The sequence below is a fragment of the Oncorhynchus nerka genome, linkage group LG22 (genome assembly GCF_034236695.1).
Source record: "Oncorhynchus nerka isolate Pitt River linkage group LG22, Oner_Uvic_2.0, whole genome shotgun sequence".
Classification (NCBI taxonomy): Eukaryota; Metazoa; Chordata; class Actinopteri; order Salmoniformes; family Salmonidae; genus Oncorhynchus; species Oncorhynchus nerka.
Window position 1 is genome coordinate 23390468 of NC_088417.1, and position 25140 is coordinate 23415607.

General features: G+C 43.3%; 1 protein-coding gene across 1 annotated transcript; it reads right to left on the reverse strand.

The window, feature by feature from the left end:
- Positions 1–1057: 1057 nt before the first annotated feature.
- Positions 1058–18915, reverse strand: zmp:0000000991 (mucin-2). Its single transcript, XM_029626539.2, has 5 exons — positions 18606–18915; positions 15215–15330; positions 13941–14115; positions 8457–8499; positions 1058–7740 (listed from the first exon to the last, which is right to left on the reverse strand). Exons 1-5 carry the CDS (start codon positions 18839–18841, stop codon positions 2374–2376), a joined length of 5937 nt encoding a protein of 1978 aa, XP_029482399.2. The 5' UTR covers positions 18842–18915; the 3' UTR covers positions 1058–2373.
- Positions 18916–25140: the final 6225 nt, after the last annotated feature.

Sequence of the window (25140 nt, forward strand, 5' to 3'; positions counted from 1 at the left end):
GCACCTGAGCTCAGTTGAGTCTCATAGCAAAGGATCTGAATATTTATGTAAATAAGGTATCTCTTTTTATTTTTAATACTCATATTTGTGGTAAAAGCAAAAACTCTTCAAAAATGTTGTCTCATAGCAAAAGGTCTTAATAATTACGAATATATATATATATAACTATTTTATCCAATATAGAATAAAGCTGCAATGTAACAAAACGTGGAAAAAGTCAAGGGGTCTGAATACTTTCTGAATGCACTGTACATAACATTGTAAACCACAGGAGGCTGCGGAGGGGAGAACGGCTCATAATAATGGCTGGAACGGAGCCAATGGAATGGCATCAAACACCTGGAAACCATGTGCTTCATGTATTTAATACCATTCTACAATTCCGCTCCAGACATTATCATGAGCCCATTCTCACCCATTAAGCTGCCACCAACCTCCTGTGTTGTATACATAACCTATTAATCATTATTGTGCAAAACACTATAGAAAACGGACACAAACAGAGAGTCTAAACACAAACACTGGACAACAAATGAAGTCCAAGATGTCTAAGGGGTCTAAAGCATGACAAAAACATTACAGTTTGTACACATTGTTCTGGGTGTGTAGGCCTGTGTGGCCCTTCCCAAGTGACATCATAGAAAATGGCCAAAGTTAACTGTGACTAGCTGTACTCCATCCTACTAACCACACAGACAAACGACTGTATCGCAGTATTCTAACAGCATTGGAATTGGAATACTGAGGAAACACTGGGTTTGGTACAAGACCGCTAAATAGTCCCATCCACACACTCATTACATGCCCTTTTTAAAGCAGTAAGTATGTAATAAGGCTTTGTGTTCAGTATTGTTAGTCTAGGTTCATTAGTATAGTTGGAATGTGGTTTGGTAGGCCTGCTCTTGTGGTGTTGGTGGCAGGCATAACTATTCAGGCATCCAAGGGGAAAGTCAAAACACTAATGTCACAGCACAGTCTTTGGTTAGATATGATAGTTGGGCATAACAGTTTGATATATAATATATATATATATTTATGAAATACAAAGGGGAAGATACAGAATTAGAACTGGTTTATTGTTCATTCAAAATATATTTACCATATACTTGATCCAAAAACAACTGTTGAATTGCACAAAAAGTAATTCACACATTTCTTATAACGATCATCTGTTTATAATGCATTTCAGGAGAACCTTCCAAGACAACCAAAATAGAAAATACTAATTTCCATGAGAATTAAAACATTCAAAGATATTTATCTTGCATATCATATAGCATGCTAGCTTAAAGCATATTGATAGGCAGCACTTGACAATGAAATGTGACCCCAGCCAAACTGAGTATGGTAGGTATACCTCTCACCGGGTACAGGACTCTACCACAACAGGGTCAGTATTCACAAGGAGTCTTAGTTTAGGAGTGCTCACCTAAGATCAGTTTTGGCTTCAGATCACAATGAATATGATTATATGTACAGGGGGGACCTGATCCTAGACCAGCACTCCAACTCTGATACACTTTGTGAATAAAGGCCATGGTTAGAACAGCTGCAGAAGTAATAAAACAGGATAGGAGAGCTTTATAGCTAGAGCTCTTTGTTCATAAATACCTTTAACCTAGCATATACAGTACACTTCCCACTGATAACTAAACAAATATCAGACATGAGAAAGTCAAGTACTGTGACATGACATGACATGCTCTTGGATATGGTGTAGAGTTCATGTGGGCTGCTCTTTGGATCCCAGGATAAGAGCATGACATTAACCTGTGATCTGACAGTGCTGACTTCTTTACTGTCAGCCATGCGCTTTTTATTTGATTTCATTATTTTACCCCTTTTTCGCCCCAATTTCGTGGTATTCAATTGGTAGTTACAGGCTCGTCCCATCGCTGCAACTCAAGCGTCCCCTGAAACACAACCCAGCCAAGCCGACACTGCTTCTTGACACAATGCCCGCTTAACCCAGAAGCACCAATGTGTCGGAGGAAGCACCGTACACCTGGAGACTGTGACAGCGTGCACTGCGCCCGGCTCACCACAGGAGTCGCTAGTGCACGATGGGACAGGAACATCCCTGCATGTCAAACCCTCCCGGACCACGCTGGGCCAATTGTGCACCGTGTCATGGGTCTCCCGGTCGCGGACAGGTGCGACAGAGCCTGGACTCGAACCAGGTTCTTTAGTGGCACAGCTAGCACCGCGATGCAGTGCCTTAGACCACTGCGCCACTCGGGAGGCCCAGAGCCATGCACACTTAACAAGTCTGTTTTTAGTGAGCAAAAATAGGTGTGTAAATAAGTATCCTTTCTATATAAGGAGACAGACCCAGTTTAGGCTATTGAGATGCATCCCATACAGTATTTCTTCTCACAGTTCAGTCTCCTTCTCGCCGCCATCACCTGCCAGGTAGTATTCATCATCTGTGGTTGTGTCAGAGTCCATGTCAGAGCCTGAGTCGGACTCCTCGAAGACTGCCAGGTTGGAGACGTAGCCCCTGGAGGGTAGGCGCCCCCTAGGGGACAGGCTGTCCTGTGACGCCCTGCTGTCTGTGGGGGAGGGTGAGGCAGAGGAGGAGGAGCTGGGAGGGCGAGATATGCGTCTGGAGGCTGGGGACCAGGGAGGGGACAGAGGGGGGGTTGGAGGACCCTCTGTATCCCACAGGGAGTGAGAGGTCTCCAGGCTGCCATGGTTCCACATGCGGCCAGTGGTGGTAGAGGTTGGAGATGGGGCGGTGACCTCTGAACTCCAGGATACATTTCTGGGTAGGGATTTGGATCTAGCCTTGTGTGGATTTATAAAATTAGCTTTGATTGTTTTGCGCTCATTTCTGGATGTCCTGTCACTAACGACAGACCAGTCATTTACAGCTTGGCTGTCACCTGTGGTTTTGTGGCCAGTGGTTGTGTGTGTGTCCCACCTTGGTATTGTCCAATCACCTTTGACCCTACAGTCATCCCAAGTCATGACCTCTTCTCCAAAGGTCAGAGCAGGGTAAGTGAGGTCACTGACACTGCTGACCCTAGGGCCTGAGGAGATGCGTCCAGGACCCGAAGGTCGGCTGGAGAGCACAGAAGTCACAGAGAAGGAACGCCCAGCCTCAAGACCGTATTTGAGATCAGCACAGGAGGAGAAGGATGCCAGACGTCCCTCACTGCCACGCTGATCACCGGAACCGAACTCCCTGTCCCCTGGCTCACAGAGAGAGGTGGTCTTCTTCCTCTGAGGAATCCTGGGAATGTGGAACACGTTATCATTTTCAGAGTCCTTCTGGCTGAAGTGGAAGACAGAGAAAGTGTTTCTGGTGCTGCCTGAGGAGGTTCTGTAGGCAGGGAGGGTTGCAGAGCGGCTGGGGTCCCAGGGTTGACGCATAACGGAGCTGAAGTCTCTCTGAGGAGGTTGCTTTCTGGCTCTACTGATCCTCTCCTCTTTGTAAGCTTCAAACTGCCGCCTTGTTGGGCTGATCTCGCTACTAGAAGGTTGGTGTTTGGGTTTAGTGATCCTTTCGTCCTTGTAAGCTTCAAACTGCTGCCTTGTTGGGCTGATTTCGCTACTAGAAGGTTGGTGTTTGGGTTTAGTTATCCTTTCGTCCTTGTAAGCTTCAAACTGCTGCCTTGTTGGGCTGATTTCGCTACTAGAAGGTTGGTGTTTGGGTTTAGTGATCCTTTCGTCCTTGTAAGCTTCAAACTGCTGCCTTGTTGGGCTGATTTCGCTACTAGAAGGTTGGTGTTTGGGTTTAGTGATCCTTTTGTCCTTGTAAGCTTCAAACTGCCGCCTTGTTGGGCTGATCTCGCTACTAGAAGTTTGGTGTTTGGGTTTAGTGATCCTTTCGTCCTTGTAAGCTTCAAACTGCTGCCTTGTTGGGCTGATTTCGCTACTAGAAGGTTGGTGTTTGGGTTTAGTTATCCTTTCGTCCTTGTAAGCTTCAAACTGCTGCCTTGTTGGGCTGATCTCGCTACTAGAAGGTTGGTGTTTGGGTTTAGTGATCCTTTCGTCCTTGTACGCCTCAAATTGAGGAAGATCCATAACACAAGGCTGGTCTCTGTTTCTAGCCTCTTTATGGTCTTTAAAACCCTCAAACTGTGAGTGTTCACGCCTAACATTTTCCTTCGTCATATCTGATGTGTGCTCACTGCCACCCCAGAAAGAGTTTGAAGGTTTGTGAACGCCATCATTCTCCCTCCATTTTTCCTCCTCTTCTCGATTGCTAGAACCACTACTCTCAGTGACATCACTAATGTCACTGGCTCCTTTGACAGGAGGAGGCTGGGGTGTTCTCTTCGTCCTCTCGTCGTCGAGATGTTTGACTCTGAAGGTCTGCCGGAGTCGACTCAGCACCAGGTCTATTTTGTTACTTTCCTTTTGCTCCTTCTCTGACTCTTTCTCTGGTTTCTCAGACTGAGGCATCGCTGGGTTTCTAGGGATATTGGCAGCAGGCGTACCAACAACATTGTCTCTCTTACCTCTCAGTGAGAATAAGCCTTTCTTTGGGCTCTGGGTTTGTAATGGAGCCGCTGCACTCTTAGGGAAACTCTCGCTTTTACACACAACCTTCTCAATGTCTAATGCTCCACTGTCATTGGAGCTTTGGTATGATTGACAGCTGGGACTTCCAATCACCTGGCTGTGTTGTGAAGGTAGACAGCAGAGTTCATTGGACTTTATCCCTGTGACGACTCGTGTGTCTGGTGTGTGTCGAGGAAAACAGGGCTGTGCAGGCCTAATACTGTCCAATATGGCAGAGGAATCAACTTTAGAAATCCTGTACACAAGTGTCTCAACATTTTCTTGACTGGTCTGTTTGGAGTTGTTGTTGACACAATCAATTTCCAAGGCAACAATCTTTGAACTGTCCTGTGACCTAGCCCTGTGATGGCCGTAGAAGGGGTAGTGTTGGGGTGAGAGAAGGGGTTGGTGTGATGTTGTGTGTGTGACCTCACCCTGTGTTGGGCGTGAAGACTTGAGTGTGGAATAGGGCGGAGAGCTAAATCGTGGCTTGGAAAAGCTCCCAAAATCTGGAAGGGAGAGAGGGGCAGCGGTCTTCCTCTGTGGTCCTATTACGGTCGAGTCGGTTCCTGTGTGTTTGAATGTGACGTTTGAAGTGTGGTCGCTAACATGCTCTGAGAGAGCTTGCCCTCCCTCCTTCACCAATGTATCAGATATTATGGATAAGTTATGCATCGAGGTTCCCCTCCAAACTTGTAGTTTGGTGGTCCTGGGGGTTGGGGGAGACAAAGGTGACGTAGCCCAGGTTGGGCTGCCCGATCTCAGGGAGGAGAAGATGGCGGGACCCTCTACACTACGGAGGGGTCTGGTTGGGGACAGAGGTCTCTGAGGTGAATGAGACTGTGACAGCCTTAGTTGTGACTCCTGCCACGCTCTATGTGCTGTTACCCTCCCTTCCACTTGGGGCTGGTGTTTCTTAGGGGAGAGGTCTAGGCTGCCTATGAACGTCCTTTCCACCAGAGGGGACGAGCTGGGTGGGGAGAGGGGCAGGGTGGAGGGGGCCTGGGTGGTGGGGATACTCAGGGATATGGGGGTATAGCTGTCTGGGGACAACGGTCGGGTGTAGCGGGTCAGGATACTGGGGACGTAGACGGTTTTAAGTAGGAGTGGTTGGGGAGTTGTGGTAGGCGTGTAAGCAGTTTTAGGGGACTGCAGTTGGGATGTGGGGGTGTGGGTGTTACTCACGATGGGAATCTGGCTTCTGACGACTGGAGGTGGAGATTTTGGGCTATTTTGGGGGTCTTGTCTCATAGAGCTGGCGGTATTGAGTGAGCGGGAACTATAGAGGGGTCTGTGGCTACTGAGGGATGTGGAGGCGATACTGGTTTGTAAGGAGAGCTGTCTGGAAGAGGGGTTCAGGGAATGGGACAAATAAAGGTTTCTATGACTACTGAGGGAGGATGGAGTGTCACTGGTTTCAGAGCTGGTTGGAGTCTTGGGGCTAAATACGGTCAGAGGGGTGTAGATGGTGTCATAACTACATTGCCTACTGTAGCGATCAGGCTTGCTGGACTTTATTGGGCTACTCAAAGTGCTCGAGCTAGCTGGGCTACTGGTGTTAGACCTGAAGGAGATATTGGACAAACAATAGGGCTTTTGTGATTGTCGGTCATTCGAGTTAAGGGAATTCTGAGTTTTGAGTATTCTATAGGAATCCTGGTCTGGGATATCTTGAACATAAGTCCTTTTAAGGGTGCTCTGAGGTGTGTGTTTGCCAGTGACAGTATTGCTGTTTAGGTTGGTATTGTTGGGGGTGACTAAATTATTGTTGTTATTGATGCTGATTTGGGGATTGACACCAGTGTTATCATTGGTGCTAGAGGGGCCCGTGTTATTATTGCTAGAAGTGCTTGAGAGGCTGAATGTGTTGTTGTTGTTGTTGATAGTGGTGGTGGTAGTGGGACTGAGGGGGGAACTGGGATTAGACACACTGTCCTCCAGAGTAATGTGCTTTCTCCAGCTAGTAGATCTCAGGGTGGTTCCTCTGGGAAGAGACTGGCTCCCATGAAAATCCAGGTGGTCATATTGAGACGGTGGAGAGGAAGGTAGATGAGTATCACTGATGGGAACCGTGGTTCCATCTGGTCTCTCTGAGGGGGAAAGTCTCTCTAGACCACTAAACAGAAGAGTCTGCTTACTGGGGAAGGTTGGGTTGGGATACGCCCTGGAAGTCTGGGGAAGTTTGGTAAAGGGTGTGCCCTCTGTGTCTTTGTAATTGGGCGAGGTTGAAAATAGTTGTGTCCTGTGTGTATTTGCTTCTCTGTGATTGGAAGTTGGTAAGGGGAGGTGCCTTGACCCCTCTATTGTCCTGTAAGTGGGATCAGCTGAATAGGGTAGGAACTTGGACCTCTCTCTGGCTCCATCATTGGATGAGGTTAAGGAAAGGTGTGCCCTAATTGCCTCTGATGCTTTGTAATTGGTTGTGGTTGGAGAGAGGTGTGGACTTGAAGTCTCTCCATCTCTGTCATTGGTTAGAGATGAGATATTTGTCTCTGAGTGGATAGAGCTCGCAATAGTGTTGAGCCTTCTCAGAGAGAAAAGAAGGCTACTGGTTGTTGGTTTGGAACTCAGCAATGATGTCTGGGCTCCTTGACGACTTGCCTGTAACATTCCCTTGTGTGCATGCAGGTCGGGAGAGAGGGGAGAGCTGGGAGTAACAGGGGAAACAGCTCCCCCCTCTCCGCCTCTGTTGGCCAGCCTCCCCCAACTCACATCCAGAGAGACAGGCTTAGAAACTGGGGCCTTTGTTGGGTTGTCCAGTTTGAGGCTGGGGGTGCTTCCCTCATACCAGCCCCCCACTGTGCTTCTGCAGCTACCCAGTGTTGAAGCCCTCTCATGGACTTGTGATCCAAGGGTCAACCCCCTCTCCCCAACACGTTGGTTCTGGGTCTCCAGAAACTGTCGTCGTTGTCCTACAGAGTCTGTCTCGAGAGGGACTTGCGGCTTCAAAAGCACACCCCCCTCGCTCACTTCCTGACCGTTACCTTGGGTTTCCTGTCCAGACTCACTGGTTGCCGTGCCAAACACACTAATGTCCGTACCGGCCATGCCCCGCTTGTTCCTGCGTATTCTCCCACTCCATTGTGGGGCGAGAACCGACACCAGCGTGGAGGACAACATGGCTGTCTTGGAATCCTCTTCCTCTTTAAAAGTAAGCGATGTCACTTCCTCTTCCTCTGAAGGGCAATTGGCTGGTACAAAATAATATGATGGTGAGACTTCTCTTTTCACCTGTCGAGAAAGTTCAAATCAGATTATATTGTTATCAACAATTAGATACATATCTGTTAAGCTTTAACCTCACAGCCAAAGGATTTATATGAAAAAGAGAACCTATGATTGAACGATTTTGCTTTTAGTCCAAAAGTTATGCAACGTCAGAAATGTCACATCCATTGCCTTCGATCAAACTGCAGCACATAATGGTTTTCATATGTCAACACTGTGGCTTGTCACTCCACACCTCCCAAAGCTATGTAGGCTGAGTGGTAGAGTATTTGTGTGTGACAACACATTTAATCTGACATGGAAATCCAAATAGTGTACTTATTGAAACTGGAGCATTACAGGAGTCATGTTCCCATGGAAATGTTATTAAAATAATTAAGTCTGGACAAACAGGTTATTTCCAAGTACATGAGATTTCCACAGAAACACTATTTATCTCCTCCCCACACTGGCATTCATGTTGGTTCTTTTCAGATTACACAATGTTCAAACTGACATTGATCATGTGCCAACGATTTAATTGAAGCGTTCATAATATGGCGCTGTTAATATAGCAAATGCCATTTGCAGTTATGACAATTGATGTTGGCTAATGGCAACACTGTAATGACACAAACTGGTGACATTAACTGTAATGACTGTTAATAACATGTCTATTGTGTTATTAAGTAACGTGTCATTAATAATGTTGCCACTAAATGGTAATGCTTTATGTTTACCTGTGCTTGAGCTATAGGTGCGTCCCTTACAGGTCCCTGAGAACTGGAGCAGCAGGGAAATATAGAGAAAAACATTAATACATCATTACAATGAATGTTAATGGTTATACAGTGTATTCAGAAACTAATCAGACCCTTTGACTTTTTCCAAATGTTGTTACGTTACAGCCTTATTCTCAAATTGATTCATTTAGATTGAGGAAACAATTTACACACAATACCCCATAATGATACAATGAAAACAGTTTTGAAATTTAAGCAAATTTATTACAAATAAAAAAAATATACCTTATTTACATATGTATTCAGACCCGTTGCTATGAGACTCAAAATTGAGCTCATGTACATCCTGTTTCCATTGATCATCCTTGAGATGTTTATACACTTGATTGGAGTCCACCTGTGGTAAATTCAATTGATTGGACATGATTTGGAAAGGCACAAATCTGTCTATAAAAAAGGTCCCACAGTTGACAGTGCATTTCAGAGCAAAAACCAAGCAGTGAGGTCGAAGGAATTGTCTGTAAAGCTCAGAGACAGGATTGTGTTGAGGCACAGATCTGGGGAAGGGTACCAAAAAATGTCTGCATCATCAAAAGTTCCAAACAACAGTGGCCTCCATCATTCTTAAATGGAAGAAGTTTGGAACCACCAAGATTCATTCTACAGCTGGCCACCCGGCCATACTGAGCAATCGGGGGAAAGGGGCCTTGGACAGAGCATTAGAGTTCCTCTGTGGAGATGGGAGAACCTTCCGGAAGGGGAACCATCTCTGCAGCACTCCACCAATCAGGCCTTTATGGTATAGTGGCCAGACAGAAGCCACTCCTCAGTAAAAGGCACATGACAGCCTGCTTGGAGTTTGCCAAAAGGCACCTAAAGGACTCAGCCCACGAAAAACAAGATTTTCTGGTCTGATGAAACCAAGATTGAACTCTTTGGCTTGAATGCCAAGCGTCACGTCTGGAGGAAACCTGGCATCCTCCCCACGGTGAAGCATGGTGGTGTCCACATCATGCTGTGGATATGTTTTTCAGCTGAAGGGACTGGGAGACTAGTCAGGATCGAGGGAAAGATGAATGGAGCAAAGTACAGAGAGATCCTTGATGAAGTTCTGAGCACTCTGGAGCAGGTTCTCAGACTGGGGAGAACGTTCACCTTCCAACAGACAACGACCCTAAGCACACAGACAAGACAACACAGGAGTGGCCCAGCCAAAGTCCTTAAGTGGTGCAGCCAGAGCTCGGACTTGAACCCGTTTGAATGCCTGAGGTAAAGTACCTCATGATAAGCTATTGACCACACTATCTACCAAGAGAGTTTTCATCTATATTTTTCGTAGCTGTCTTTTACCACCACAAACCGATGCTGGCACTAAGACCGCACTCAACGAGCTGTATAAGGCAATAAGCAAACAAGAAATTGCTCATCCAGAAGCGGCATTCCTAGTGGTCGGGGACTTTAATGCAGGCAAATTGAAATAATTTTTACCTCATTTCTACCAGCATGTCACACGTGCTTTCAAGGAGCGGGCCACTAAGCCGGACGCTTATAAGAAATCCTGCTATGCCCTCAGACGAACCATCAAACAGGCAAAGCTTCAATACAGGACTAAGATTGAATTGAATCTTACTACACTGGCTCTGTTGTTCATCGGATGTGGCAGGGCTTGCAAACTATTACGGACTACAATGGGAAACCCAGCCGCAAGCTGCCCAGTGACGTGAGCCTACCAGACAAGATACATGCCTTTTATGCTTGCATCGAGGCAAGCAACACTGAAGCATGCATGAGAGCACCAGCTGTTCCGGACGACTGTGTGATCCCGCTCTCCGTAGCCGATGTGAGCAAGACCTTTAAACAGGTCAACATTCACAAGGCCGCGGGGCCAGACTGATTACAAGGACGTGTACTCAGAGCATGTGCGGACCAACTGGCAAGTGTCTTCACTGACATTTTTCAACCTCTCCCTGACCGAGTCTAATACCTACGTTTAAAGCAGACCACCATAGTCCCTTTGCCCAAGGAAGTGAAGGTAACCTGCCTAAATGACTACTGCCCCGTAGCACTCATGTCGGTACCCATGAAGTGCTTTGAAAGGCTGGTCATGGCTCACAGCAACAGCATCCTCCAGACCACCTTAGACCGACTCCAATTCGCATAACGCTCCAACAGATCCATAGATGATGCAATCTCAATCCCACTCCACACTGCCCTTTCTCACCTGGACAAAAGGAGAACCTATGTGAGAATGCTGTTCATTGACTACAGCTCAGCGTTCAACACCATAGTGCCCACAAAGCTCATCACTAAGCTAAGGACCCTGGGACTAAACACCACCTCCTCTGCAACTGGATCCTAGACTTCCTGACAGGCCGGCCCCAGGTGGTAAGGGTAGGCAACAACACATCTGCCACGCTGATTCTCAACACGGGAGCCCCTCGGGGGGGCGTGCTTAGTCCCCTCCTGTACTCCCTGTTCACCCACAATTGCATGGCCATGCACGACTCAAACACTATCATTAAGTTTGCTAACGACAACAGTGGTAGGACTGATCACCAACAACGATGAGACAGCCTATAATGAGGTGGTCAGAGACCTGGCAGTGTGGTGCCAGGGCAACTACCTCTCCCTCAAAGTGAGCAAGACACAGGAGATGAATGTGGACTAGTGCGTACGGCCCAGTACATCACTGGGGCGAAGTTTCCTGCCATCCAGGACCTATATACTAGGTGGTATCAGAGGAAGGCCCCAAAAATGGTTAACGGCTCCAGTCACCCAAGTCATAGACCATTCACTCTGCTACCGCACAATAAGTAGTACCGGAGCACCATGTCTAGCTTGAGGATCTGCAGAGAAGAATACCCAAGAAGACTCAAGGCTATAATTGCTGCCAAAGGTGCTTCAACAAAGTACTGAGTAAAAGGGTCTGAATACTTATGTAAATTTGATGTGTTTTTAATTTGAATAAATTTGCAAAATAAAATATAAAAAAAGAACCCATTTCTGCTTTGTAATTATGGGGTATTGTGGGTAGATTGATGAGGGGCAAAAAACGATTGAATCCAGTTTAGAATGAGGCTGTAACATAACAAAATGTGGAAAAAGCCAAGGGGTCTGAATACTTTCCGAATGCACTGTATACCATAATACATAAGACACACAAGCATGCAGACACACCTCCTGGGTGTTAATGTTTTTGTAAAGATAACAGGTGTCACAAGTTTTTCATTCACCCTGATCCACAGGATCAACTACATTCCATCTTCTCTCTTGACCTCCATTGCTCATTCTCTCCTTCTTGTCTATCCTCCAGCTCTCCCTTTTTTCATGATTTATGTTTACCTTGAGCTCATAGCCGCGGGAAGTAGGGGTGTAACAGCATTGTGGGAGTTATGGGCATATTTATGTTAGATTGTTATCAGGTCGCTGTCTGTATTGGTGTTTTAGCTGGTATATCAGTCAGCAGGGCGTGTTGAGTGTTGAGCAATGGGAGCAGATCCAACAATATGCCCAGAAACCCCTCAAATCTGAATTCTAAATATATTTTAATTTAAAAAATATTGAATATTTAAAACATTTTCACAAAAGTAGCGCACTGGGCCTTTACTAGTATTAGCAGACTGATATGATGCCTGTAGCATGAGCAAAACATTTTCACAAAAGTAGCGCACTGGGCCTTTACTAGTATTAGCAGACTGATATGATGCCTGTAGCATGAGCAAAACATTTTCACAAAAGTAGCGCACTGGGCCTTTACTAGTATTAGCAGACTGATATGATGCCTGTAGCATGAGCAAAACATTTTCACAAAAGTAGCGCACTGGGCCTTTACTAGTATTAGCAGACTGATATGATGCCTGTAGCATGAGCAAAACATTTTCACAAAAGTAGCGCACTGGGCCTTTACTAGTATTAGCAGACTGATATGATGCCTGTAGCATGAGCAAAACATTTTCACAAAAGTACTGGGCCTTTACTAGTATTAGCAGACTGATATGATGCCTGTAGCATGAGCAAAACATTTTCACAAAAGTAGCGCACTGGGCCTTTACTAGTATTAGCAGACTGATATGATGCCTGTAGCATGAGCAAAACATATTTTTTTTACCAGCAAAAAAAGTTGTATAATTAAGAAGAGTCTTTTGCAAGATTCAATACTTGGGAATGTAAGAGTTGTTGCCCTGTCCCTTTCTCTGCAAGTGTCATTCTAATGGAATTCAGAAACAACTCAATCCTGTCCTCAAATGTTTACATCAAAAAGGTGCAAAGTTATGGGCAAAGACACAAAACATCCACACGAAATTAAATGTTTTTATTGATCAAATAACATGGAAAACAACCACTTTTTGTGCAGTATTAATTTACCATCGTTACAAACCACTTAAATGTACATTACTGTATTGTACACAAGCTGGTCATCTAGGATTGTAACTAGACTTTCCATCACCATGAAGAAAAACAATGTACAGTAGAGTAATTGAGTACAATGAGACATCAAGTGGTTTTTGATGTTGTGGCTGACTTGGTAGAGCATGGCGCTTGCTAGGGTTGTGGGTTTGAATCCCACGGGGGACCAGTACGAAAAACTATGAAAATGTATGCACTCCCTACTGTAAGTTGCTCTGGATAAGAGTGTCTACTGAAAAGGAATGAATAGACCATTTCAGTTCACATAGAAATAAGTTGCATTTGCAAAGTATTTCAAGAAACTGCAAAACATATCAAGCAACTATTTTTATATTCCAACAGTATTAATCAGATTAACTGTTTGGTGCAGATAATTATCAGACTCAGAAGTTACAAATGCTGGTAAACACTCAACTACAAATACATTTAGTTAGTAAACTGGGCCTTTACTAGTCCTGTTTTAGCAGACCACATATAGACATCTTCAGCAGAGGCAATGTTTTTCTTTCTGCGTGGAAAACGTCACAGCAGCACCCCCACCCCCACCTACTTCCAGTGGTATTGCCTGGGCTATGTCAGCAATAGCGGAACTATTAACTGAATACCTTAACATCACACTTGTAATAAAGACATCACACACAAACACAGGGCCACAGTGCTACTATAGAAGTTGATGTTGAGAGGTGTGTAGCCTCAGTCTAAAGGGCTGACATGGATAGGTGACAATACAGCCATGTAAAGGTCGTCTGTTACTAAGGGACAGTGTTTGATAAATGACTCGTACTGATAAGAGTTGCATTCATCTCTGACACATATTACACACGCGCGCACAGAATCATGCACACACACACACACACACACACACACACACACACACACACACCTAAGAAATCAATCTGAAGTATTTCCTCAGTACAGCAGTCCAAGGAACTAATTAACCTTGGTTAAACCATATTGATTTATGGAGCCGTGTTGGTGCAATTCTGTCTGTACACATACATAGATGGTAAAAGAAGGATAAAAAATCCCATAACTAAGGCAATAAACTCTAGCTTTAAAAATGCTCTGTCTCACCTGTGTAGACAGTGTTCCCTCTGAGCTGTGGACTCTAGTTTTTCCAGGTCGTATTTCTTGCTGTGTTGAGAGGAGAGTCTGAAGGAAAGGGAGGATGTGAACCAGGTCTGGTTGGGGTTCCAGTTCAGAACTGCAGATCGGCCGTGACTCTCCTCCCTGGTCCCCAAAGTTAGCTCTGGTCACAAACATCCCATATGGTATTAGAGTAGAGTTTATAACTAGACCTGTGATAGGTACTAATTTAACAGTCCATGTGGATCTACAGCAGACAGGTAAATCACTGCACACTGCTGTAAGTTCCCTCAGTTGTGTCCCCTGTCGTGCTGAGCGATTAGTGCTTTTTGGGGTCGTTTCGTTTTGATTATAAAAAAAATAATTAACGCTTTTTGATTTTTTAATATATATTTTTTAAACATGAAATGTATTATGAAATAATGACTTTATAAAGCCAAAAGTAGTGAACATTCAATTGCCAAAACATTAACTTATTCCATTGTCTCTGTCTGGTCCACATTGACATCAATAGACATCAATAGAAAAAGAGGAAATTACTATGAAATAATAAATATTTCAGTTCTGTATATTACTTAGCTTTTATTTGATGACTATTATCTTTCATTCCTTCAAGTAATCTCATCAGTAGCAGTCAGCCAGCCAGGCCATCTAACATTATGTGCTCCCCATACGGTACTGTCTGTAGTCATCCTATTTAGCTAGCCTGTCTAAGTATACTGCAGAGTGGTCTGACAAAATCATTTTTACTAGTTCTTCAAAGTAGATAAGGTATACTTCCGCAAACGGTCTCTGTACCCCTTGTCGTTGTGAACATTGCTCTCTTATGCGGTCTGTGTGTATTTAACCTAATGTAGCAGGCGTAAAAGTGTATCCGTCCAGAGATCTGTATACAATGACGAGATGCTCATGTCTATTCCCTAACAATGGGAGTCGTTGTTCCAAAGGCGGGAAGGCAGTCGACAAGCTTAGGTTCAAAATAAGCCCATAGAAACGCATTCGCTTCGCTTCTTCCTCTCTGATCTGTCTCTGTCATTTTACATAATTACCATGTTTCTGCACTGACGTAGGTTGAGTTTACTTATTGAAAACTACAACTCCCTTCAGCCTACATAGTTCTTGACTTAATTTCTCAAATCTCTCGTGAATGATTTGATTTCTCTGGGCTCACAAAATAAATAAATAAATGCAATTCAAGTAATTGAACCGATAATTGCGCAGCACTAGTCACCTGTGTCTATAAGGTGTGCGAGTTGTCTCACCTGTCTGTTCTATCCCCCCACTGTTGGCACTGAGTGGTGTCTGAGTCCACTGGTCAGTTTCCACTTCGTTTCCATGATGATTGTTCTCCTGGGACCACCTCACATCCTGGGGTCTCCTGGGGAACAACACACCTAAGTATCCATGGAAATCAGACCAGGTATGACCAGAACCTAAGTCCAATAATATGGAACTAGACCATAAAGACAAGGTCCAATCGGTCATAGGCAATAGCAGAAGGTGAGTGACTGTGATTCTAACACTCACATTATCTGTCTATCAGCCTTACCTGACATATAAAATCATTAGATTTATTTTAGAATGATCCGCTCGCGTCACTCAACACGCCCAGGCAGCCACACACTGCAGCTAAAACACCAATACAGACAGAGACCTGATAACAATCTAACATAAACATGGAGCAACTATCTGACACACATCTATCTGATGATCTCTGTCTCTGCACAGACTAATCACAACCAGTCAGTATAATCACACTAAAGTGCTGATTATTCACCCTGATTCTAAACACAATCTGGTCACTGGGAAAGATACCAAAGTAATCAGAGAGTACTATACCTCAGGGAGATGCAGTGATTACCATCTCGACTACACTGTCTTGTCCTGTTCTGGGCTGGCTGGCAGCTACCAGCATGGGCCAAGTTCAAATCAACTGTGACTACAGTTTAAAGCCTCTAGCTGTCTTCGGCATGGAAGTCACACGAGGATTCTCTGTCTCAGTCCGCCTCTTTGTCTGTCTGACTGTCTCTCAATCTGTCCATCTTGTGTTTCTTTCATTTTCTTTCTCCCTCCCTTTTTCTCCCTCCCAATACAGAGGCATGGCCCTCTGCTGTGGGTGAAATAAGCCATTACACAAGCTGCTACGCCTTTCCTTTAGAAAATACTTGTTGGCTGTAAGGGTTTACTAAGCTCTGCATCATAACAGGACAACGTGGCAGGACATGCTATAAGTAGAGCTCTCCCGTGGCAATCATTCCTTTAACCTGAGATGAATGCCAAATTCAACAGACTGCAGGGCAGATTCAGTCAATGTTCGTACCCTTTCTTTCTCCCACAGACCATGAGCGCATTGATGTCAACAAGGAAAAATGGGTGAACATGCTCTGTTGTTGGTTGTTGCCGGCGTTGGCCTAAATCTTTCCAAACTATGATCAAACTAAACTGGAATGCTTACAGCACTGAGCACCTCGAGCCAAAGCAAACATCTATCCTAAAGGAAAGCTTCACATCCGTTCTGAGTAAATAAAATAGTTGGTCAAACCACTCTGCTCTCCACAGCAGCATGCATGTGCTTCAAGGCTTATTCTCTTCAAAACGTCTAACATGCCCAGCACGACATGCAAGACAATGTCGAAGTGAAAGGTCATAGTCCTGTCATAAGATGTTCAAAATGATTTGCACAAATCAACCTTTCTGTAAGCTTATTGTGAAGACATATAATGGCTGTCCATTTTGATCTTCACAGATGTATACTGAGTGTACAAACATTAGGAACACCTGGTCTTTCCATGACATAGATCGACCAGATGAAAGCTATGATCCCTTATTGATGTCACTTGTTAAGTGTAGATGACGGGGAAGAGACAGGTTAAAGAAGGATTTAAGCCTTCAAGGGGATTTTGCTTTACAATAGGTCAAGTGCGAAACTGTGGTGTAGATACTTGTGGGGACGAATAGTAGACGGGGGTCTGACATCTTATTACAGATTTCCTGCAATTCTACACATGACTTTTTATGGCTCTCTTGAGGCATAAGTGGAAGGATAAGTGGAAGTTGTTATTGCTATTTCCTCAGAGGATAATCTGGAAACCCAAATAAATGACTGGGGGGGACGAATTGAACTGTTCTCAATATTGGGGGGAGGGTGCGTGGACGATGACATGTCCCCCCATCCCTGTGTCAATTTCACCTAGGTTAGCCTATGACCTCACAGCAAACATGGGTAATGTCACAACCATCTGCCAGTCCCACCCCAACTGAATACTTGCACAGTAAAGGCAATGCTTTATAGCACAGATTTGTTTACCTTTTGTAGAGGGATTGATATGGGATTAAGAAAAATTGATTTAATTGGCAAAGGAACAATCCTGAACATGCATGGAGGCCTATGGTTCCACACAAATGCCAGCACAACTATGTTTCCTAGGTGACGTTTAAAGTAACTGTCTAGTGAAAATCTCACTTTTAAAAGTTACTCTTAACTCATACCCAGATAATGTTGTTGAATAGTCCTATATTCGTATTTTTTGGCCAAAACAAAAAAACACCTCAAACAGACTGTTTCAAAAATACTTGCTATTTTATGTTGGCTCATTAAATAAAGGTGAAATTGACTGAGCTGGCAAATCAGCAGTCTACTCGCATAGATACACAGCGAGACATGGCTTAACGTTACCAGTAGGGTACAGCCGTAGGGTCCTCCAGTTACTCCTATGTTAAATTACTTACTTTACGCATAACCCGACATTTTTAGCATTCTACAAACATTTTGGATATGCTTGGTTGGTCATTTTTAACATACTTCCATGCCGTCTTATATCAACAAACTACATCATACCTATAAACACTGACTCTACACGTAAAATGTTTAGCATGAACAGATGTACATTCCATGCGATGGTCATTCACGATTATCAACCAAAGAGCTGATTCCAATAGACTTTCTTCAGTTAGTTAATGTTAGCGAACTAACCATGCTTTTATAGTTAACATGAATAAATCTGGTTGCGTACTGTTTTGTTTGAACAATAGTAGGAGAAAAGACCACCCAAATAAGTTTCATCAACTGCCCAAGGACCAGTTCTAACTAGCTATGTATATTGCCTGTGTAAACCTGAAGATTCCACCAAGTAGGTGTAGATATTGCCATAGGTTACTTTGGGCCATTTGGTAGGGTTGTCTGCACAGCTGGTCTTCGGCAAGTTGAAAGAACATATAGACATGGGAACAATAACTTTTCTATATACCTAGACCGTTCGAGGGCAGGCAAAGACTGGAAGTCTTGGGGGGGAAATTATTTCACTCATATTTTAAAGAATTATAAATGATATTTCATAGAAATCGGAAACACTGGACAGTTACTTTAAAATGTCAGGGAGCATGCATGTGTGAGCTGACGGTTACATAAAACACCTCGAAAATTCGTATAATGCGTAAAATAATACAAGTTCAAACGCAAGTGGGCCTAGGCTGAACAAGAAGGCTAGAAGAGAAAACCCCCAAAATTGTAAAACCAAACATGTCCAAATTATATCGAATGATATCAGCCTACTGACCTTAAATTGCTGCAAATGTATAGACTTCACAATTCCGTAGACTATCATTTGCAAAGAAGCAATTACAACTAAGTTTTAAATTAATCAAGACATTTACTCTGTCTTGTTCGTCCTCTTCCAGTTTCCGTCTCTCTGGACAGGAACCTTTGGCGCCTCTGTCTCTTCCTCTCTCTCCTTCTCTCCACCTAGAAATCTGAGATCTACCTTCGCCGCGTCATGTGTTGACATTATCAGTCTACCGGCTCGCGTTTGGTTACCCTCCGTTAACCAATTGAGGCGGGAGGGAGGCTTAAAACACCCCGGGTGAAAAGGCAGAAAGGAATTGAAGTACATCGTACATCTCCATTCCTGAGGCTGATCCGCAATTACTGGCACTCTCCACGTGATATGGGTTTCCTCTCTCCCGCCTCTCTCTCCCTTGGGTGTGACCCAATGTCACCTTTGTGCATGCGAACTGGACAGGACAGGTGCGGAGAACAAGTTTCGCTTTCTGAAAACAACAGACCGTTAGGGAATCGATTAGATAAGGTTTACTACCGAGATAAGGCGAGGGTCATTTCCTTGCTGAATGTACGCATACTTCTAAAGAAACCGACATTCCGTAAGAATTTGCGTTTGGCCTTATAGGCAATAAAAAAACATCGAGCTCTAAGCGTGTTCCTAAAGTAGACGAGTCTAACTTCTACACTTGCGGATTTGAATGACTTAGTATTTAAATAGGTTACAGTCTGGCGCTGAGTAAATAATAGGTCATCTGGAATGAATTTCACATTTAGAACAGGAGACATAACGCCGCCGCTCGCTCTGAATTTAATTCAATTCAAACGGCTTTATTGGCAGGGGAAACATGTTTACACTGCCAAAGTAGGTTAATTAATAGAAAATAGATCTCTCTCACGCTCTGTAATGTGACTGAATAGACACTAGAGGACGCAGCCACACTGGGATGATTCGATGAGGCTTTTGCATTTTTTACATCTTGCACACGGTTTGATTTTTATCCGTTTTTCTCCAGTTAAGAAATCAATATCCATCAGGATGTGTGTGGCGGTGCCTCTGCTGTTGTTCAGGATGACTGGAGATTGATGATGCGAAGAGGATAATTATTTTTTGTGTCGAATCGTTGGAAGCCATTAATTATCCCCTTATTAACCCCCAATGAGAAATACACACACACGGGTACAGACAGGTAGACATAATTACATTTTTTGACACCCAGTGCTCCCACATGCTCCTACACCACAAATGCATATAATCCAAGGCACTATACTAAACATCAATGTTAATCAATGATTGAGGCAAAAAGGAAGAGATGGAGAGAGTTAGACAGAAATAAAGAAATTATAGTTCTGTTGTGGATGATGACACAAACGTATTTGGAATGAAGAGGTGGTGTTGTGTGTGTGTGAGTGAGGTGTGGTTGTCAGACTGAGACAGCTAGGCTTTACATACTTCATAAGCCTCTTGCCACCTGAACCATAAATTGCCGTCAGGCCTTTACAAATACATTATCTCCACGAGGGATTCAAACGGAGCCAATTCATAACCAAGAATTGATTTTTAAAAGTGGTCACATTGAAGGAGAGCCATTCAGGGCACGTCTTGTAGTTAACATAATTGAGTTTTATATGGTCTCCCAAAAAAAGTAATCACAAAGGATAATCAGGGAGGGGACAATCACTCTGGGGCTTAATTTGTTAGTAAACAGGCTGAGACAGATTCAGGCTCTGGATAATCACTCAATTTCTTCTTAGTTGATTGTTTGTTTATTGTCAGGATCGCATAGTGCTCTGCAGGGTTGGAGTTGGGCAGGGGCACACTTATAACAAGCCAGGACACGTCAATAACACCTTACATTTAGCTGTACAGCTGTTGCCTATACATCTAAGATGCCTTGTAAAAGAGCATCTGTTCAATTATCAGAGGTCAAGTGGAAAGTATTGCTTGTAAACGGGGCTTGAGATTTGTTCTGAAAACCCCTGAAACACACAGTGTACAAAACATTGCTCTTTCCATGACATAGACTGGCCAGGTGAATCCAGATGAAAGCTATGATCTCTTAATGATGTCACCTGTTAAATCCACTTCAATCAGTGTAGATGAAGGGGAGGAGACATGTTAAAGGTTTTTAAGCCTTAGGACAATTGAGACATGGATTGTATATGTGTGCCATTCAGAGGGTGTATGGGCAAGACAAAATATGAACTTGCCTTTGAATGGGGTATGGTAGTATGTGCCAGACGCACCGGTTTGAGTGTGTCAAGAACTGTGACGCTGCTGTGTTTTTCACACTCAACAATTTCCTGTGTGTATCAAGGATGGTCCACCACCCAAGGACATACAGCCAACTTGACACAACTGTGGGAAACATTGGAGTCAACATGGGCCAGCATCCCTGTGGAACACTTTTGTCACCTTGTAGAATCCATGCCCCTAGGCTGTTCTGAGGGCAAAATGGGGTACAACTCAATATTAGGAAGGTGTTGCTAATGTTTTCTACACTCAGTCACAGATGTGTATGATATGTTGGATGATTGGTGCTTTCTCTGTGTCGTTTACAAAGAGAGTATAGACATGCACTACCACAATACATGAAATTACCAATATGGATATATATTCAGAGCACAGACAGTTCCACAATGTTTGATAAATGCTTTGAACCAACTACCCACCCACAGTCACCTACACTTGATTGATGTGTCAGTGCATCTGTCTCCATGTATGGTGTCAGGTTTGTGGCTTACCTCTGTCAATCTCTACCTCTCCTCCAGTTGAAACATCACCATTCATTATCCTCTTAGTACCTGCGGTTGTGCTACTAAGAGCAGTCAGGAGTTTTTTTTATGCCTGTATAAAAATGTATTCATGTGATCCTGAGGGAGCCCTTAAGGCTGAAGGGAGAGCTGTTGGAGCAATAGGGGCCCACAGGGAAATGTCTTTTTCATTTGAGCACCGTCCAAAGTGGCCGCATCCTACCACAACGACCAGAGAGACTTGCTCGAAGGCCCTGTGAAGACAAAATGCTGTTTTTCCTGTGTTTTGCATCATATTGTACAACTGATGAAACTAACACCGTAAAAGTGTGAAAACATGTGATCAGTGTAATTTCCTGATAGTTGCTGGTTGAAAATCTATCTACACAGTACCTTCTAAACAGCAAGTTTAGGCTTGCCTAGTGACATCACCAGGCAGTATAGGTAAATAGGCAGTGGTGGGAAAAGTACCCAATTGTCATACTTGAGTAAAAGTAAAGATACCTTAATAGAAAGTCACCCAGTAAAATAGTACTTGAGTAAAAGTCTAAAAGTATTTGGTGTAAAATATACTTAGATATCAAAAGTAAATGTAACTGCTATAATATACCTACTTATTAAAACATTCCTGATATTAAGCAAACCAGATGGCACCATTTTTTTTTTACATGTATTTTTATTTACAGATAGCCAGGGGCACACTCCAACTCTCAGACACAATTTACAAACAAAGCATGTGTTTAGTGTGTCAGATCAGAGGCAGTAGAGATGACCAGGAATGTTCTCTTGATAAGTGTGAGTTAGACAATTTTCCTGTCCTGCTAAACATTCAAAATGTAACAAATACTTTTGGGTGTCAGGGAAAATGTATGGAGTAAAAAGTACATTATTTCTTTAAGAATGTAGTGAAGTTAAAGTTGTCAGAAATATAAATAGTAAAGTACAGACACCCAAAAAACCGACTTAAATCATTTTTACTTAAGTACTTTACAACACTGTAAATAGCCCACCCCCCAAAAAAATCAATCTTGACAATATAATTTTCAAGTTACATATCCGTCCCATTAGGCCCCTCCAAGCAGGTCCCTCGCTCAGAACACTCCTTGACAGTCCTAGCAAACTTCCTGCTTGAGAAATTGTTTTCTAAATAAAAATATATTCCTCTAAGGTACTTAATTGTTACCCAGAAATTATTTGATACTGAGATTTAAAAAATGGCTGCATTGGGCCTTTAAAGAGCCAGCACAGCACAAACAAGAGGGAGAGAATTATTATTATTTTTTTTTAAAAATTATTTTCATATTGTAAATATCCAAAGTAAGCTTGGCAATATGTACATTGTTGCGTCATGCCAATAAAGCGAATTGAATTGAAAGAAAGAGAGAGAGAAACATTCTCAGAGCAGGTGAATCTAGCCTCTTTTGCTGTTTTGTTTTTGTCCTTTCTCTTTTCTTTCTCTCTCTCTGACTGATACTGTGGAGAGTTACCGTGAATATTTCTCTATCTTCTCTGAGACAATGCACATTACCATTATAAACATAAACAGACCTGGCTGCAGTCTGAGTTTGACTGGTTATACTTCTCTAGTCCTCTCTGTCTCCCCCTCTCTTCTTTCACCTCAACCATCCCTCTCTCCTCAGTTCTCGCTCTCTCTCTGTCTCTCCAGGCTATACTGTCCAATCGGAGAGGGAGAAGTTAACTGCCCTCGGCCGCAGTATTGGCTTCTGCGTAATTAGCCTTAAGTGGAGACTGGCGGAGGGAGAACGGCACTAACAGATTAGCAGTTCTGAAGAGATGCATTCCTTCTAATCAATACAAGTCCATTTGTGGAAATGGAGCAATTTGGGGAGAAATACGCCCCTGTCCCTGGCCCAGACAGTATACACTTAGGCATGGTAGGAGTAACAATCTCTCTCTGACTTTGGTTTGGTCCCTTCCCTTATTACCTGTCTTTCCTTCTTTATTTTCCAATTGTCTACTTTAGTCCCTCGATCTAGTCTCTCTAGATGTATTCTCTAACCCCATTGAGTTGTCTCTCTTCTTCTGTTCTCCCTCCTTTCCTCTCTTTTCTCCCTTTTATTGTCTTCTTGGTACAGATAATAGTATAGAGGAAAAGACGAGTGGGATGGTGTGTGTTTATAGGTCTGGTGACCTGACCCTGTGACCTATGGTGTAATCACTGATTACGTTAGCTCTGCAGTGACACCTCCTCAACTGCTGATGTCACCCCATAGAACATTATACTAGTAACCAGTCGCTCTGGGAGAGGGGGGACGATGACGACAAAGGTACAAGTGTGTGTGAGTATATTTGCGTTTGAAGGAATGGCTGGAGAGTGTGTGTTTGTGTGGGTTGTTCCACGAAATGAGTCCCATTTGGGAAGTGTAACTTAAAAAAATACAAATATTTTGTTCACCAAATTTTTTACATTCTGTCATAACGAGCAAATGTTCATGACGAGCAAAACACATTTTCCATCTCAAGAGGTTCAATAAAAATAATAATATAGTAAGTGCCTATTAAGAGCCAAATAAAGTAACAGAGTTGACTGTAACAGGGTTGATGATTTCAACCTGTTTACAACCCTGTTACAGCCATAAATCCCCTTGTGACAGAGGGAATGGAAGCTTGTTATGAGCAACAGGGAGGGTCAATTGAATGCAAGCTTCACAAAAAATGTAAATTGTTAAAACATTTCTAGCTTGTCTATCTACGGGTAACAGGGTTGACCTGTTATGCTCGACCCGTTCAGTTTTCAACCACAAAACACCAGAAAATGGCAGAGAAGAGTAGAACCATCTCACCTGCTTTTGCACAGATGTTCAATGTATCTTTTGAAAGAAATATTTAAAAAGGAAGAGTTACAGCGTTGACCCTAAAATTATTATCTTCAGAAATGACTGTCAAAGCAAAACAATAACTAGGGCTTTACAGTGATGGCGTAAACTTGGAGAAATGTGGGGTTAAGTGGGTTAAAATCTTCAGAGAAGTCGCAGAGAGGGACATGTCAAAATGCTGAATTATGGCTCTTTATCCATATAAAAAGCTGATTTATTTAATTGTTTCATGTGGTCTATATTAAAGGACACTTCATTTAATATAACAGGCTTTTAAAATCCAATATTGGTGCACAATTTCTTCTTCAAATATCAAAGGAATGCAAAAGGGGCTCATTTCGTAGAAGGACCTGTGTGTGTGTGTGTGTGTGTGTGTGTGGTCTGTCCTCTTCGTGATGAGAATCAGTAGGATTAGATGAGGCCTTGGTCCATTGGGTCTCTTAAGGGTTGTAAAGAGTGCAGGTCATTAACTAAAGACTCTCTCTCTCTGTTTCTCTCTCGCTCTCTCTGTTTCTCGCTCTCTCTGTCTCTCTCTATCTGTTTCTCTCTCTCTGTTTCTCTCTCTGTTTGTCTCTCTCTTCTATTTGTCTATTTAGTGGTTATTTATACTCTAACTGTTCATGTTCTCTGTCCTGTTAGCTCACTGGACTCTTTCTGACTGGCGCCTTCACTTATTTATACAAAAGCTTGCAATGTGCGATATATCCTAATTCACTCCTTTTAACCCAGTGTCAGGTTTAATCTAACTCTTTGTGTGTCTTTGTGTGTGTGTGTATTGTAAACACCCAGTCATCCCTCACTGCTACCGCCCTGTTCACTCCTACAGTCCATCCATCCTTACTACCATGTGTGAAACTTTGATTATGGAACACTTAAAGCTGTTATCACATTCTCTTATGAAACACTATATGAACTTGCAGTAACAACACCTCAGTAAGTAGGTTATGACGTGAACACGATACGGGTCACAACCATCACAGGAGTACCGATAATGAGAGAGAGAGAGAGAATAGAGTGTTGATGTAACCCATTGATCAGAGGG